Here is a 15,811-nt window from a genome sequence, read left to right on the forward strand (position 1 = left end):
CCAAGGCCTTCAAGATTATTGGAATCTCCCTCGATGAAGCTGAGTCTAGGGGTCTATCACTATGCAATCACAGACGGTTCGGTGGTCTCTATCTCTCGGTGGTCAGCGAGGTGGTTCTCTAATAACAACCAGAGAGATGTCTACTTTGACAAGCATGTGGTCAGATGAACCGATTGGAGTGGAGGAAAAACAGCAGATATTTTCACGGAAATTTGTCAAAATCAGATCCAGAAGAGATGGAGTACCATCGGTTGAGATCCGGGTCGGGAAGTTGATCGATTGGATCAGTCCCAATGAGTCACAGAAGTCTTTTGCTGAAGTGCCATGACAGGTGGGAGTGGTACCCACTCCCAACCAACTGGCATGATGACAATTGAAGTCGCCACATGTGAGGAAGAGAGAGTTCGGATGAGAGGATAGAAGTTGGTCCATGTTTTCGGATAGTGAGATGTAAATGGAGTCATCAGTTTGGTGAACGGTACAGCACACATATAAACATGAGGTGGGAGTGGAGGGGAAGCCATAGCTGGAGGTATTACTAGGGGTGTGGGGGAGTGAGGGCAGTGCATGGATTGTGAGGCATAGAGTCTTTGATGAAGAGAGCAACTCCTCCACCAGGACGAGGCTCAGGTCTGTCGTACCGGAGGTGGGAGTAACCAGGGAGAGATACGAGGGAGTCAGAGACGTCTTGAGGGAGGAAAGTTTCTGTTAGGCAGATTATGTCTGCATTATCAGTGGCAACCTGTATGGAAAGATCTGTCAGGTTTGAGCGAAGACCCTGGATGTTTGAGGTCTACACTGTTAAGGAAGAGGGAGGGTGGGAGGAGGGGGGTAGGTCAGGAGAGTTGTTGAAAAAGAGTGTGGGGGATTGCAGTAGAGCTTGGGGAGAGGGCTGGATGAGGAGAAGAAAAGGCTCTGTGGTGCTGGATTTTGGTACAGTGGGGTGTAATAAGAGAGGGGGCAGAAGGCAGTTGAGGATTTGAGGAGGTGGAGTGATGAGATGGAGGAGAGGGGGCAGGGGAAGGAGGCAGCTTTGTGGATTGGGGGGGAGGACTTTGAGAAGGAGGGGTGAGGGGTGATTGTGGGGAGAGTTGAGGGAGAAAGGTGAGGGGGGAGTTTTCAAGAAAGGTGAGGGGGAAGAGTGTGATGGTTGCTTTGAGAGGGAGGGGTGAGAGGGGTGAATTGGCACGGAAGTTGGAAAAAAAAATGACGATTGATGGAAAGCGAACATGCATTGCAAACTGGGGTTTTAAAAAAAAAAATTAGGTCATAAATGCAACTAAAGACATTACTGGAGGGATGCAATAAAGGCAAATTAAGAGAATGGAGAGAAGATATGTTGTAACAATTGGACTTTTTAGACAAGGGATGAAGGAAAGGTCGAATTGAGAGCGGGTTTGTTGAAATGGACAAAGAGTCGTGAATTGTGATACAGTCATGAGAACCACAGAATGAAACATTGGCAGAACAATTAAAACCAATAAAACAGAATACTCGTGGAGTTTCTCTCCTGTATGTATGCGTTGATGATTCCTCGAATAAAAGATATTCAAAAAGAATGTGGTCCAGATAAATGTGCCAAGTACACATTCAAATAACTTAAATATCAACCTAAGAACAATAAGTAAAAAAGACATTAGGTAAAATGTCAAAGACCCCGCTGTTTTCGTAATTTTGCTGTATGGAGTTAAAGAGCTACCCATATTTATGCACAAGTAAAATGGCCGCTTGTCTACGTCGGCCATCTTTGATCAGATAAAATAAAGTGAGGTGCATGTGTATGCCATCATGTACTCTGCTTGTGCCAAGTTTGAACAAAATCGGACGATGCTTGTCTGAGAAATGGTTGGGGACACATTTAAGTGACAAAATGGGTGCCAGTCGGCCATGTTGTATCTGATCTTGAAAATAAACAACTTGTATATGTCAGCCCTCGTTCCTTATCTGAGTGCCAAGTTTGAACAACATCGGTAAATGCATGTCCGAGAAATGGTTGAGGACGTGTTCAACATCAGGCTTTTTTTACACTTAAAATAGTCTCCAGTCGGCAAACAAAAGTTGTTTGATCGCATCGTGAAACAAAATGATGTGCATATGTAGCCATAATTTGCTGTCTTTGTGCCAAGTACGAATAAAATCGGTCCATACATGTCTGAGATATGGTTGCACACGCACACACACACACAAGACCAAACCCAAAAGCCCCCATTTTGGATTGTCCAACGGGGGATAATAATACAGGAGCTGGAAGATGAATCAACACAAAGGTGCATTGTTGATGAGGCCCACCAAATATGTCACAAACAAATGCACAAAACAATTCCCAAATAATTCTTGCGTGTAATGAAGCTGACCCTGAAAACGTACCTCTCCCCGAGAACCAAAATCAAAGCCATAAACCAATTTGCAGTACCAGTATTCCAATATAGTTGTGGAATCGTAAATTGGCCATAATCAGAAATCAGCCAGCTGTTTCAAAACTGAGGAACTTCTCACTATCCATAAAATGTTCCACAAAAATCAGTGCATCCCAAGAATGTACCTGCCGAGATGAAAGGGAGGTGGCGGCGTGATGTAACTCAACGAAGTGTATGATTGCCTGAGTGCGTGAAAATCTCGGCAGACGACCGAATTAAACTTGTAGACAAACACGAATGACAAGCAAGAAAAATAATCTAACTCAACTTGCAAATAATTTCCAAAAATATGTGTAAATAGAAGATGCTACACGTGAAATGAAAACAGCAATGAATTCAGCCCTAACTATTACAAATAAGACAAAAGGAAAACAAAAAAGAATTATCAACAAATGTACACTAACAACTGGGAGAATGATAAAAGAGCAGGAAGATTAAAAAGAGTTGGACAGATTGGGGATGGAAAAGGATCATTGGAGTGGTGAAGAGAAGAGGTCAGCTTCATGAGAATGAAGAGTCATAATAAATGCCCAATGGCGTGAGGTCGCTGGCAAGATTGAGTCAATCGGACAAGTGTAGGTTCTTCAGGGGAGAAACAGTTTCTTCAATGTTGTTGGTAGTCACCTTATTTTGGGATGTAAAAAACTCTTGTCAGAACAATTGCACACACAAAGGTACAACAACATATGCAGAATAATCCATTGGCACATCTGCAAAAACTTCAATATCCCAATGTCAGAAAAATATTGGAAGCACAAACCAAAAGTAATCGTTGAAAAGGAGGATGTAGTGGTCACATGCGACCTGCCCTTCCCAACAAATACGAACATAAAAACCCGATGAAACTCACAAATGGACATTACAACAAACGAGAGAAGATTGATTTGGGCATTTAACTTGTGATACGTGTGCTGGGTAGTAAAATAAAAAAAAATGGTCCAAAGAAAGTAAAATTGATATTACTGTGGGCCTGGGAATATGCAAGAGAAAAGTAGAAATGTGAAATGCAAACACAATGGAGTGGGTGTTTAGAAAACACTGCTGAGATAAATACACGTTGGGAGACAAAGTCTAAATTATATGACTCTCCCAAAGGGAAGACATCAGCAGCAGACTCTGTGGAACTGCACAGCTGATAGAGGATGACAATAAGTGAGCTCCTTCAGAAAATCTTGGATTCACAATACTTTTGAGGGGTAGAAGGTCGTGTGATCGTATACATGATACCGGAAGGTACAGTAGGACAGCTAAATAGGCCCCACGCGCAACCCCGAGTGCTTATGCAAACATACTTTTTTTTAGAACCCTTAAGGTGTCAAGTTAACATTTTTAGATGTTAACAAGGAAATTAGGTTGGTCTTGGGGTCTGTTTGGCTGCCATCTTGGATTTTGACATGCCCAATTATCGAAAAACAGAAATTTTCATAACATTTGAACCAAACGGACTAGAAACACAAATGAAGCATTTATTCTGCACATTTTTGTATTCAGTTAGCTGATGATGGGACATTGTAAAGTACTGGTAACATCCTCTGTGATAACCAATGCCATCCAGTTCAACACCTAATTAATCAGGTATCTGACTGCATATATTCTCCATATGATAGGAAGACCCTGAAGGTTCAGCTAAACGTTTATCATGGATGTCATGCAGGAAGGCCAGTTTCTCAATTGGATCTGCTTTGATACTGCTAAATGATTTGATACTGCAACACTGCTCTTTATCGTGGGGATGCTTCTTTGCAGTAAATGTGACGTCATGCATCACCTGCTGCTTAATTTAATTACTTTTTTCACAGGGCTGTGAATTTCAAGTGGTATTTGCAAAAAAAAAAACTACAACTTGTCTCAAGTTAGACAGATAACCAAAATTAATTAAAAAAAAAAGTTTCAATAATTTTTTATTTCGTCACAAATATGCGACCACAGCATGCAGCATGGTTTAAAAAAAAAAAAAAAAAAGCGCTTTTGATTCCTCCCAACCCGTTTTTTTTGTCACCTTCAACTTACCATGTATGATTGTTTAACCCCAACGTGGGGCTATTCAAAAACAACATGACTATTTTTTTTTGAAAGTAGTTTACAAACTTCACGGTTGATTCCTGTGTTCTGATATATGGTGCATGCTGAGGGGCTTTATTAAACCTCACTATTATTCAACACATGATTCAGTTTTTGGGGGTCACTCATCGTGATGAAAACTCGACCCAAACAAAGCCAATGGAAATCTGACTCAGCAAAACCAGAGTGCGTATAATCAGCAGAGGCCTACAGGCCCTATCATTTTGTCTGGGTGCCATGGTGAGTGGAATCAAGTGACCAATGTGGGTGTGGTCCAACCAATGGGTGCACATTTCAAAAATCAACCCCAAACAAGAACAGCAGCAACAGAAACGCGGAGCTCTTGTCGACCTGTGACATGTCGCAGGTAAAAACCTGCTCTCCTGCTCTTGCATGTCATCTTTGTCATTTTCACCCAATAACTTGCCCTCACTCATCTTCCATCTGTTTGTAAGTCAGCCAGCATCTTGGCATTACATACTCAAGGTGCAAAAACAGATCCCCTGAACTACAACGATCTTCCAATCATCATCATCATGGGATCCACCATCACAGTTGATATTGTTGCGGGCTAGGGGTCAGGTGAGAAGACCACTAGGTGGGGGAAGCTATGTCGGTTCCCACAAGACTCCCCGGAATTGTAGGCCGTCGCACATGGATAATTCCGTGATGCGGCGGGTCGCTTAACCAACCGTGGACGCCAATAACTCAACTGCGTGACCTAGGGTCCTCCCGTCTATGGGTTAATCGGGTTACCTAATTAATCACGTGGTTTAATTACCGGGGAAACACGCCCTCGGTACACCTTGTCCGAACCGGATCACTTTACCAGACCGGATCACTTCACCGGATCGGATGCAGCCGAGCTGCACTGCCAAGGATGTACCGGCTAAAAGAAACGGATCGTTGGGAATAAAGTCCCGGCTAAGCTATGATTCGGACCATGCTGGATCAATGGAAGAAAAGACAAAAACGAACAGGGAACATTCCTAACTATAATAATTTATTTACAAGCAGGCGAGGAAAAATATGTGGCACGGTGAAGATTTATTGGGGTGTGTTGTGCAGAGATGAAAAGAAGCGTGTGGTGCAACAATAAACAGGCAACTTACAAAAGGGGACACAGAGCAGACTTAACGCAGAAATAATAACAATAACAATGATAACAATTTTCTACAGTCTTACTTAAGCAGACAAGTGCCAGCACACACACACAGACACAGAACTTTTGCAACGGGGGGGGGGGGGGGGGGGGTTGAGGCTATGATCTCAGTACCTGTGGGCCCGATGGCATGACGTGCCACCAATACGTTTCAGGGGGGGTGCTCCGGGGTGCGGTACCCGACAGTAGGCGCGTTGCCTCTGGCCCAAGCCGGACGTGTGGAGACTGAGCTCATGAAGGAGGAGCTTGAGTGGAGAAGGGGCGGAGTCCAGAGGGCGAGGGTGGAGCAGTGGGCAGGATCAGGTAGGCGGGTGGGGTCGACGTGGTGTGGGCGGAGACGAGAAGCAGGAAACCAGACCGTCCGGGCCAGAGGGACTGCCCCGACTTTTATAGGGCCCGCAGCTCAGGGGGAGGGGCCATGCCGAATCTAAACATCATCACCCGAATCGGGCACTCCAATTGGCCTCGACCCCTCACGTGGCCCGCCAGTTTGGGCCGGAAACCACCTCACTTCGTTTCCGGCAAGGCCACCCCAAACAGCGGCAATATTGCGCTCCTCACCCATGAGATGACATGAATCGCCCACACTGAAATTGGCACGCGAATCATCCTACAAAAACCCCCGGGCGAGCGGTCGAGGGTCCCGCACGCCTGCTCAGGCATCCAACCAGCACCGATCAACGCGCTCGTTCCGTGCGTGCCAACATGGCCCGCACTGTACATTCCCTGGCTCGATCGCAGCCTCGCTAGCCACAGAGATGAGAAGATGTTCACCATCAATGGAGAATCCACTGCTGCCAGCGAGGACCGAAGGTACATCGCCATGGATAAATCCATGCACATTTCACGAGCGGCGTACGTGTCTGCTTTCGAGCACATTCCATACAGTGCACGCGGTTCCGCCATTACGCACGTGGCTTGCGTGGCCGGCGCTCGCGTTCACACGACTCCGCCAGCGTTCAAAAACGCCATTCATCCAGCCTCTTAAGAGGTATTTGTTCGCATGCCTTTTTAATGCAATCGGAAATTATCCCCACCTTACAGCGAAGGCGCACGTGGCTGATTTACCTCAGGAATAATCAGAAAAAAAAGAAGAGTGGGGATAAATGAACAAAAAAAATTATTTAAGCAACCACAGCTATTAGATCATCGTAACGCACTCCCTTGTTGTTCCGCTAGACAAAAGGAAGAGGACTATCTACACATATAATAATGGAATAACTGTCTTGGGACACCTATCTGTTGTATGCATGTGGTTCCGAGAACCGCAACAATATGAAATCCTTCATGTTCTCCGATGGCCTCATCACAGATCATCAATTTGGATTCAGACCAGGGGTATGTTGTGTTGAACCGGGCGTAGTGGCGTGCGCCTGTAATGCGGCTACTCGGAGGCTTGGGTTGGAGGATCGCTTGAGGACGGGTGCCCTGCACTGGGCCGCGTGATGAGAGGGTGTAGGGCAGCCCAGAATCATGGTGAAACCCAATCCTTATCCCTGTGTCGTAAGAGGCGACCAGGGTTGCGTCAGGAAGGGCATCCGGCGTAAAACCTGTGCCAAGTCAGTATGCGGATCATAACGGATGATCCGCTGTGGCGACCCCTTACGGGAGCAGCCGAAAGACGAACAACAACAACCAGGGGTATGTTGTGTGAGCAAGCAGCTTCCTCACTGCTTTCCAAGTTCCTTCCTTCATTCAAACTCTCAAGCAAGCACTCCAGCGGAATGGAGTGCTCGACACCACTGAACAATATGGCGGCCTCCATTGAAGCAATACTATCTTACTCAAGCAAATGCTAACCAGGCCGTTGTTCGCAGTTTTACTCGATCCTCGCGACAACTTCCCAAACTAATTTATTGTTTGTGCAGTGGCTACAGAGTACAAGGAAGAAGGAAAAAGATAAAGAAATAGAGAGTCTGGAGGAGACTTCTGGCCCGAGTCGAAAAGAAGGCCTCCTTCCACTTTAACTTGAGGAAAAAGCCTTTCTGCCTGGTACATCGCATCGTTGGAATATGAATCTGATACATTTTTGATTTGCCTCCAATACTTGCACTCGGATAAAAATAATAAAGTCAGTCCCAGTCTTATCCTTGAGGAGGCCAAAAATCTACCTCTTGGTCCAGCGAATTTCCTCGGACACGGCCATCCTTTTGCCGAGTTTCCGATACAAACATTGAAGTTAAATCTGCATTTTCCTCGAATGTTCACATCTTCCCACATCCCTCATTATCCCGGTCATTATGGAAAAAAAAAACACTGAAGTCCTATGCTTCACGATGGAAGGGAAGAGGCACCTAATGCTTTGCCAATACCTATACTCGCGAATGTCGGATAGCACGAAACTGCCATCCCAAACCAGGTGACAGTAAAACTTCCAGAGTTCACAGCATCGAGCGAGCACATCCGCTGAGTCCACTTCTACAGATAGGCCGTGGGACGACCCTGTTTTTCTTTGTTTCTTTCACTACCACCGATGGACGACACAGATTTGACATTAAAAAATGCATTAAAATATTTGAATACCGAATATGGTTGTTCTTTTGGTTAAAAGTTGCACATTAGTGAGAAATTATCAAAAAACTGGAACATTTGGAGAGGGCGTAAAATATTGTTGTGGTTGACGAAATTCGCAAACCACCATTCAGGTCCCTTAGGTGAGATATCTCTGTAAGTATATGTGTAGTTAGGCCCAAACCCGTTGTTTAGAGGGAATAAATGTCATTCATTCGGGCTGCGACCCTTCTAGATAGCCGTTTTTCTTTTACTATCTTTATTTTGGACCAGCCGCCATTACTACCATTACTACCACCACCAACCACGTCTCAACAGCCATCACACAGCGTAGTGGGCACGGGTGCGCCTGCTTGGTGCGGGGGCCCGGGGCGCCATTAGCCACGTGGGCAGTGTTGTGGGCACGGGTGACCCTCGGAAAGGGGCCTGGGAAGCCAGCCTGCCACGTGTGCGTTTAAGGGGAGGTGCCATGGGGGGCACTCCCCGGTGTTTTGGGAGCTGGTAGGCTCGGAGGCAGTGTAGTGCCCGGGGGTGCCATCATCGGAGAATCGGCAGAGGGTCGTGCCTGCCAAAGGGAGCCACGTGTCCCAGCCATGAGACCGTGTGAGGGCACGGAGAGAAAATTGGGGGGCGAGGCCCGAAATTGTGAGGACACCAACACAGGCGACGGGAATCTGGGTTGTTAGAACCAATAGTTTAAGCGAGAGGCGCTTGTTGAAAGCCCCGGGGTAGTTTAACAGTTAAATGGTTAGGGTAGATTAGGAGATGTACCCCTCCGCACCATCCATCCCCTCGCTATCGTTGTGGGCCGCTGGACCCACTTTGGTTATAGATCGCTGAACTCTGGGGAGGCCATCCTGAGGCTTTGTTGGGCCTCGACACAGGACGTTAGCTCTCCCTTATTCCCCTCCGGGAAGGGAACGTAGGGGTTGGGAGTAGGCTAGGTAACAGGATAGGTTAGCCGAACAAGGACAGTACAGGGGGTTAGGGGACGATTTATAGTGGGGAAGTAACAACAAAAAAATAAGTTGGGGCTAAATTGGGGTTTGACAAATTAAGGGAGTGGGTATAGACAGTGACAGGCAAAGGCGATAGGTTGGGAGGGAGACCGTAGAGTAGGTCTGAGCCCGCCTTCCGAGTGGCCAGCACCACCGCACTCCCTCCACCAACCTCCACTGAACGGCAAAGGCTGGCCAGCTTCATCTGCTGGCTGCGTTGCTGCAAGGCAAAGGCCGGCCCACTTCATCGACAGCTGCTGTGCTGCAAGGCCTGTACCGGCCGGATCGTCTGCAGCTGTTTTCTGCAAGGCCTGTGCCGGCCAGTTCATCTGCCGGCTGTGTTTGCCTGCAGCGGCCTTCTTCTGCAGGCTGTGTTTGCCTGCTGCCTTTGCCATGCCATGCCATGCCCACTGCCCCTGTTCACCAGCCCCGTTCAATTTTTGCTTGCCCCCCCCCCCCCCTGTTCATTGCCATGTGCGCCAGGATCAGAAAGCAACAGTTTGCAAGCTGCGAGAACTGCCCTGTTGGCAGATACAACACGGGCCTGCAGTGGCGGCCCGTGCACCGTGTTTGCGTCCATCCATTCATCCATCCATTCGTTGTGTTCATTGCGTGTGCCACTTGAGCTGGCACGGAGACTGCGTTTGTGCAGCCCATGCACCGTTGTGGTTCACTGGGTTCATTTTAAAAAGGGAAGGCCTTGGACTGCGTGTGAGCAGCCGGCCACGTTCCCTGTCACCTGCATTGTTTGAGCCAGAGACTGCATGCGAGCAGCCTGGCTCCCTGCTAACTGCTTTCTTTTTGCAGAGTTCAGTGATCCTGGGCCATGGTTTAGTGTAAAATTTGTAAGTTAAGGTTAAGATGTACTGTACATATGAGTGCGCCCCCGGCATATCTGTCTTAGCGCCGGCAATTTTATTTAAGTCGTCCGTGTGAGTGAGTTTGTTTAGGTAGTTACTCAGCCCTCAGGTTATTTATTTTGGGGACACGAATACCATGAATGTCGCACTCAGGGATCCGTAGGTAAAATGTACTAGGGGAAAGCTACACATGATGGCACACGAAAATTTGACAACTCGGGACGAGTCTGTAAAAAGGGGAGGGGGTAGTGTTGTGGTTGATGAAATTCGCAAACCACCATTCAGGTCCCTTAGGTGAGATATCTCTGTAAGTATATGTGTAGTTAGGCCCAAACCCGTTGTTTAGAGGGAATAAATGTCATTCATTCGGTCTGCGACCCTTCTAGATAGCCGTTTTTCTTTTACTATCTTTATTTTGGACCAGCCGCCATTACTACCATTACTACCACCACCAACCACGTCTCAACAGCCATCACACAACAACCACCAACCGCAACGCCGCTTCACAACAACAGCCACGACCCTTGCCGTCACATCTCGCTCTCGCATCACCGCCATTCCCGCGCCGCTTGTGGACACCGATCCTGGACTCGTACAGGGCGCGCACCGAACAGCGGGTGCAAAAACACCAGCCTTTCCGAAGAAATCGGATCAAGAACGATTCACGCCCACTTCTGTTCCGTCCTATCATTGAGCATGGGGCGATTTGGCCCCGCCTCCAGGTGCGTCGGAGTATAATCGCTATATGCAGATTCGCGGATCAAAAAGCATTCACGCCCACTTTTCCTCTGTCCAATGGGGAGCCAGTCAGAGGTAAAGGGTCGAAGGTGAAGGAGCGAAGCCACGGGGGCTATAAAGGGCCGCGTACGCTCGCCAAAAAGGCAGTTGAGTTGGGAAGAGTCGGAGTGGTTGAGTTGGAAAGAGTCAGTCAAGGAGAGTTGAGAAGAGAAGAGTCGGAGAAAGCAGTTGGACGGAGCTGTGGAGAGTGGGAGAGTTGGAGAGGTGGCGGCGGCGAAGGCAGTTGAGAGGGCGCTCGTGTCAGAGTCGGGGAGCTGCGGAGAGGGGAAGCCGGTAACGCGACCGAGGTCGCGGTGGAGACGCTCGTCGCGGGACCCGAGCCAGTGAGATACCCTCATTCCCCCGAGCATCAACAACCCCCTCCTGTTTCCCCCGCGCTGAGATAGTGCGAGAAGGGGGCCCCGTTCCCACCCCATACCAGGCAGTGCCAGCGAGGCCCGCGGAGTCGGGGCGCCACCGCCATTTTGCGGCTCATCACCAGACGGGTAGGCTCGAAGCGGTCTCGGCCCCAGGCCCGTCTGCCCCCCTCATAGTGGAGGGTGGTCCCTTTTTCTTTTGCTTTGAGTATATGTGTTGTCGGCGCCGTCTGTGAAGTAAAACTGTATAAGTGTTGCCGTGTGCTCGGTAGTCGGTAGTAGATCTGCTGTGTGTTTTTCTCTTTTACATTTGCTTTTAGTGCATTATTGTGGTGTTTCTTCTTTTACATTTGCTTTTGGTGTATAATTGTATATGTGTGCTTTACGTTTGCCGCGGAATAAATGTGCCTTATGTTGAACTGTTTTTCCCGTTTCGCTTCGTCTTTTCTTTCATTGAATCTCCATCTTACTTCACGTAAAGGGTTGGTAGTGGGCTAAATGCGCCCGAGAATTAATCGGAACCGTCGAGGCCGACGATGACACCGCTCGGTTATCCCGATAGTACGGAACGGGTCGCTTAAAGTGGCCCGTGTCCGAAGTCGACCTGCGGCGAGGTGCGATCGCCCGGTCTACCCTCCGTGTGGGTACTTAGGTAGGTCGAATTTGGCGAGCAACCCTATCCCACGCGGGGGGCCGATTGGCACGATCGTGGTGAGGCCGAAAGGCCCACCCGTGACTAGTTCCCGGCGTTAGTCCGAGAGGGTCACGACGGGATTATCCGTCCGGTGGGCGACGTGCCGCGATTCGAGTTACGTGGCCGCTCGCACGCCGGCGGGCGCGAATACCGCAACAATATGTTGACATTCTCACGGTATTCGCGATTGGTCTAAAAATGTGAATACACTGATTCACCAATCATATGCGCTGATACAGAGTATGTATGGGGGGACAAATACGGCACGGAGGAGGTGGTTATACGTGTGTTCTGCTGGTGCGCTGTATAATTTGCGTGCATAAACAGATGCAGACCGCAAGTTCAACATGGAGTGTTGTATGCACGTCTGGTCGTTGCCAAAATCCAAGATTTCATAGTTTTCCTTGAGCTCCTGGATCAAATTTAGGCAGTGTGCGGAGCGATGGAAGAATATATGTGGCATTTATGCGAATAAAGCAACTGAAATCTGGTCAGCTTTAGAGCTGGAGACGAACCCGAATCTATCAGACGATCTGAGGTTGCACTTTGGCTACCATCGAGAGTGCTACCAACGATTCACTGACGTCTCGAAGCTTGGTTTAGCGGAGAGAGGACATGCATCTCGAGCTCAACAATCTACCAGTCAAGAAGAAGGTATGTACATGTATTGCCAGTTGCCTATAAACATTCTTTAGCACTGTACCTCTAATCTATATAAAGGCAACGATGCGAAATAAAGCCAAGCTTTAACTTGGATGTGACATGAATCGTGTGGCTAGAGTCTAAACTTAATGTTATTAAAAAATATTATTGGCTCAAATTTATACTGGTCTACTCTGGCATAGCTATAGGCCAGCCTAAACAATTTGTTGTATGGGTAAAGTATGCTATACACTACAAATTATCAATGCACAGTTTAACAATGCGGTAACATTCTATTGAATGTTGTATTATTGCGACTCGCTGAAATTTAAAACACTCTGGGACGCTGACTCGAAAAATGTGAATAACCTGGTGGTTTTCAGCTGATCGCTAGTAAGTGGACAGGGGTTGATCCAAAATTCGTTGGCGTCTACACCGAAAGTAAATCGATGATGTAACTGGTATTGTCCATATAAATTAACAGCAGTGGAACGTGGTAGTTGGCCAGTGAATGGCTGATGTTTTCGGTCAACAAAATGTAATGCAAAAGCACTGGACTGCTGTTGCCTGTAAAACTAAAAGATCGCAGTGGTAGACACTGCTTGTACGTAGCTGATGACCACAGCTAATAACATTCCACCGCTGGGGCGTGGACAATATTCCGTTGGTACCACATGTCGACTGATGCGAGAGAAAACATCACAGCATAAAACCAATAGTAAGAAACTGGCAGCTAGTATCAGGACGCTACGATAACTCAGCAGATCTGTTGCTCTTGGTACTTGGTAGGTGATCCTCCATAGGATTCCACGAGGGAATTTTAACAGGAGGTGCTCTGATGACTTAAATATATGGTACTTAATTTCTGGTAAAATTACCAATAATAAATACACTCTTGACCACCTGCACTTTGCTTGGTGCACCAAGAAATTCACGTTGTTGAGAGGCAACAAGATCCCAAATGGGTGCGAGAAATAATACATACATTAATCATTTGTATATAAACTAATACAATTATTTAATGGATAGCGCTGCACACCTGACTTAACTACGATTACACAATGTACAATAGATTCACTGGTGATGCAAATGACTGCATAAGTAAGTAAATACATGTCATCGTAAACAAAAACATTCCGTGGCGAATATTAACCTACTGGAAATAATGAAACCCCACAGTTACGATCTGATCTGGTTTTTGTGGTGATGCATACATCTAAAGTTAGGCTAATTTATGTGTTTGCGGTTGAGGTCATCAGTTGACACACAGACATGACAGACACAATTTGTCTTTTTTGTGCATAAATGAGGAGTTGAAGGCATAAATAAATGTGAGATAAGCCCCACCTACTGGTTTAAGGTTCGGGTAATTGGCAATTGGCATGTATATATTGTATTGAATGTAGATAACTGTTGAATGTATACATTCAATGGCCAAACTGCCCATTGAATGTATTCCATGGTTTTAGCTGTGGCATATTTACAACATGTATATAAATTACAGCTCGACCTATTTCTTAATGCAGAAGAGCGCAGTCCACCATTCATTTTACCCCACATTATTTTTTTATAGAATTATCACACCTCCTGTAAACAATTTTGATAATCTTGTTGAAAGTAACAATGGAAGAGGCTGATGACGAAGGAGGACCAAAACATGCAAAACTTGAGAGCAGGTTAAAGGGGCAAAATATGTGCACTATTCAACAGGTTTACTTCTTTTTGAGAATGTATTGTGATGGAAATCAAATTCCAGACAATTCAAATTACTGATGCTATGATGTCATCCTTGGTCAAGAATATTTTTATTTCAGAATTTAAAGTAATATTAAACATACTCATGACGTATGTTTCATCTAGTAATTGACCATTCTGGAAGCTGTATAGTTTCATTTTAGTATGACAAGGCTTAGTAATGGTTTGGCCTTTTCTTTTAAACACTTTGGTATTCTGTCAAGTTAATAGCTGGATTTGCTGGTTATGGTTGTAATGATATATAATATATGATAACAGTACATCAAATTGCAGTTGTTAGGAGGGCAGAAGGGAAATTAACTCGCATACTTCGAAAAGTATATTGTAAATATTCACACACCTGTAAATGATGTTTGTACATGAAACGGTACAAGGTCCTCAGAGAACTGAAAGAGCTAAATTAATTACCTGGGTACTGTGTATATAACCAAGCAGCTTTGTACTATCTAAAGCTTGTGTGTGTTTTCATACATTATGTGGAGTATTGTCAGAATCGTGCAATAAACATTCAACAAACAGAAATTCATATTTCATTGCTATTGATCTGATTACGATGAAGAGAGTGGTTGAATTTGTATTTGTGCAAAAAATGTAGTATGTCAGTTGTTGGTGATGAAGTGAATGTCATGAAAGCAAATATAGCAGAAGCAAATGCGATGGACACACCTTTTACTAGTATAGGATTGGTGGGGCAGTGGCGTAGATTTGTTGTCACGAGTGAGGGAAAAGATAATTGATATTCAACTTGACTATCGATACCCACAACTAAAATCTTGCTCAGCTAAGGAGGGGGGGGGTGGGGGTGGTAGTAGCCATATTTGTTTTCCAACACAAATGTCCATATTTCATATGTACAGTTTCATACTATCGATAGCAACATTTGATATAATTTTAGTATCGATATAGCATCAAAAAGTGGAAGATATACCCCCCCACCGGATCTCCACCTGTGGATGGGGGTGATGGTTAAAACAGGTGTATGAGATATGTGTGTGATTGCATGATCAATATATTTGAGTAAACGTTTGATGAAGTGTAAATTTGAAGACTTAATATTACACTGAGATACATGTTTTGTAGGGAGCCAGAAGTCAGAATTGATTTGCTAGATAAGACCAAATTCGCTTCAAAATGCTTGATATGTTTAGAAATAGTCTATCCCAATCACATGAAACATAATCTATTGACAATTTTTTTTTTTACATTGTCAATGATTTCATGGCCCTTTACAAAGATGCACTTCTGTCAAAAGCACCAAACAAGATTTTAAATATAGCATTAAAAGTAATACAAATGCGCGAGAATATATTTTTATTCATCTATCTATCCACTGATGAAATCTGTCCAATCAAAAATCCGTCCCTTATCTTATTTTGTCAGACAATTGTGTCTGCGGGATTGGGAGTGTTCTGCGAGTACTAATAATCTTTAGACACGCATTAAATCGGCAACGCAGACGGTTGTATGCGCCTGCACGCACGTGTGTGGTGCCTATGCACAGATCCACACCGTACTCGGTGCACGCATGTGTGTCGTGTCTCACCAAACGCTGCCAGT

General features: G+C 45.8%; 1 protein-coding gene across 3 annotated transcripts in view; it reads right to left on the reverse strand.

The window, feature by feature from the left end:
* LOC147009276 (uncharacterized) overlaps positions 1 to 15,811 on the reverse strand; it is a 113,837-nt gene that overhangs the window by 55,125 nt on the left and 42,901 nt on the right. Inside the window, exon 6 of one of the 3 annotated variants that reach the window (XM_085861997.1) lies at positions 468 to 3,041. The exons of the other annotated variants lie outside the window; for them this stretch is intronic. Coding sequence (XP_085718123.1) covers positions 3,022 to 3,041 — 20 coding nt within the window. The 3' untranslated portion in view covers positions 468 to 3,021. Of the gene's footprint in view, positions 1 to 467; positions 3,042 to 15,811 lie in introns of those variants that run through there. 3 annotated transcript variants of the gene reach the window in all.

This window comes from Eptatretus burgeri, chromosome 17 (assembly GCF_056783735.1).
Source record: "Eptatretus burgeri isolate ZD-2024b chromosome 17, Ebu_testis_v1, whole genome shotgun sequence".
Classification (NCBI taxonomy): Eukaryota; Metazoa; Chordata; class Myxini; order Myxiniformes; family Myxinidae; genus Eptatretus; species Eptatretus burgeri.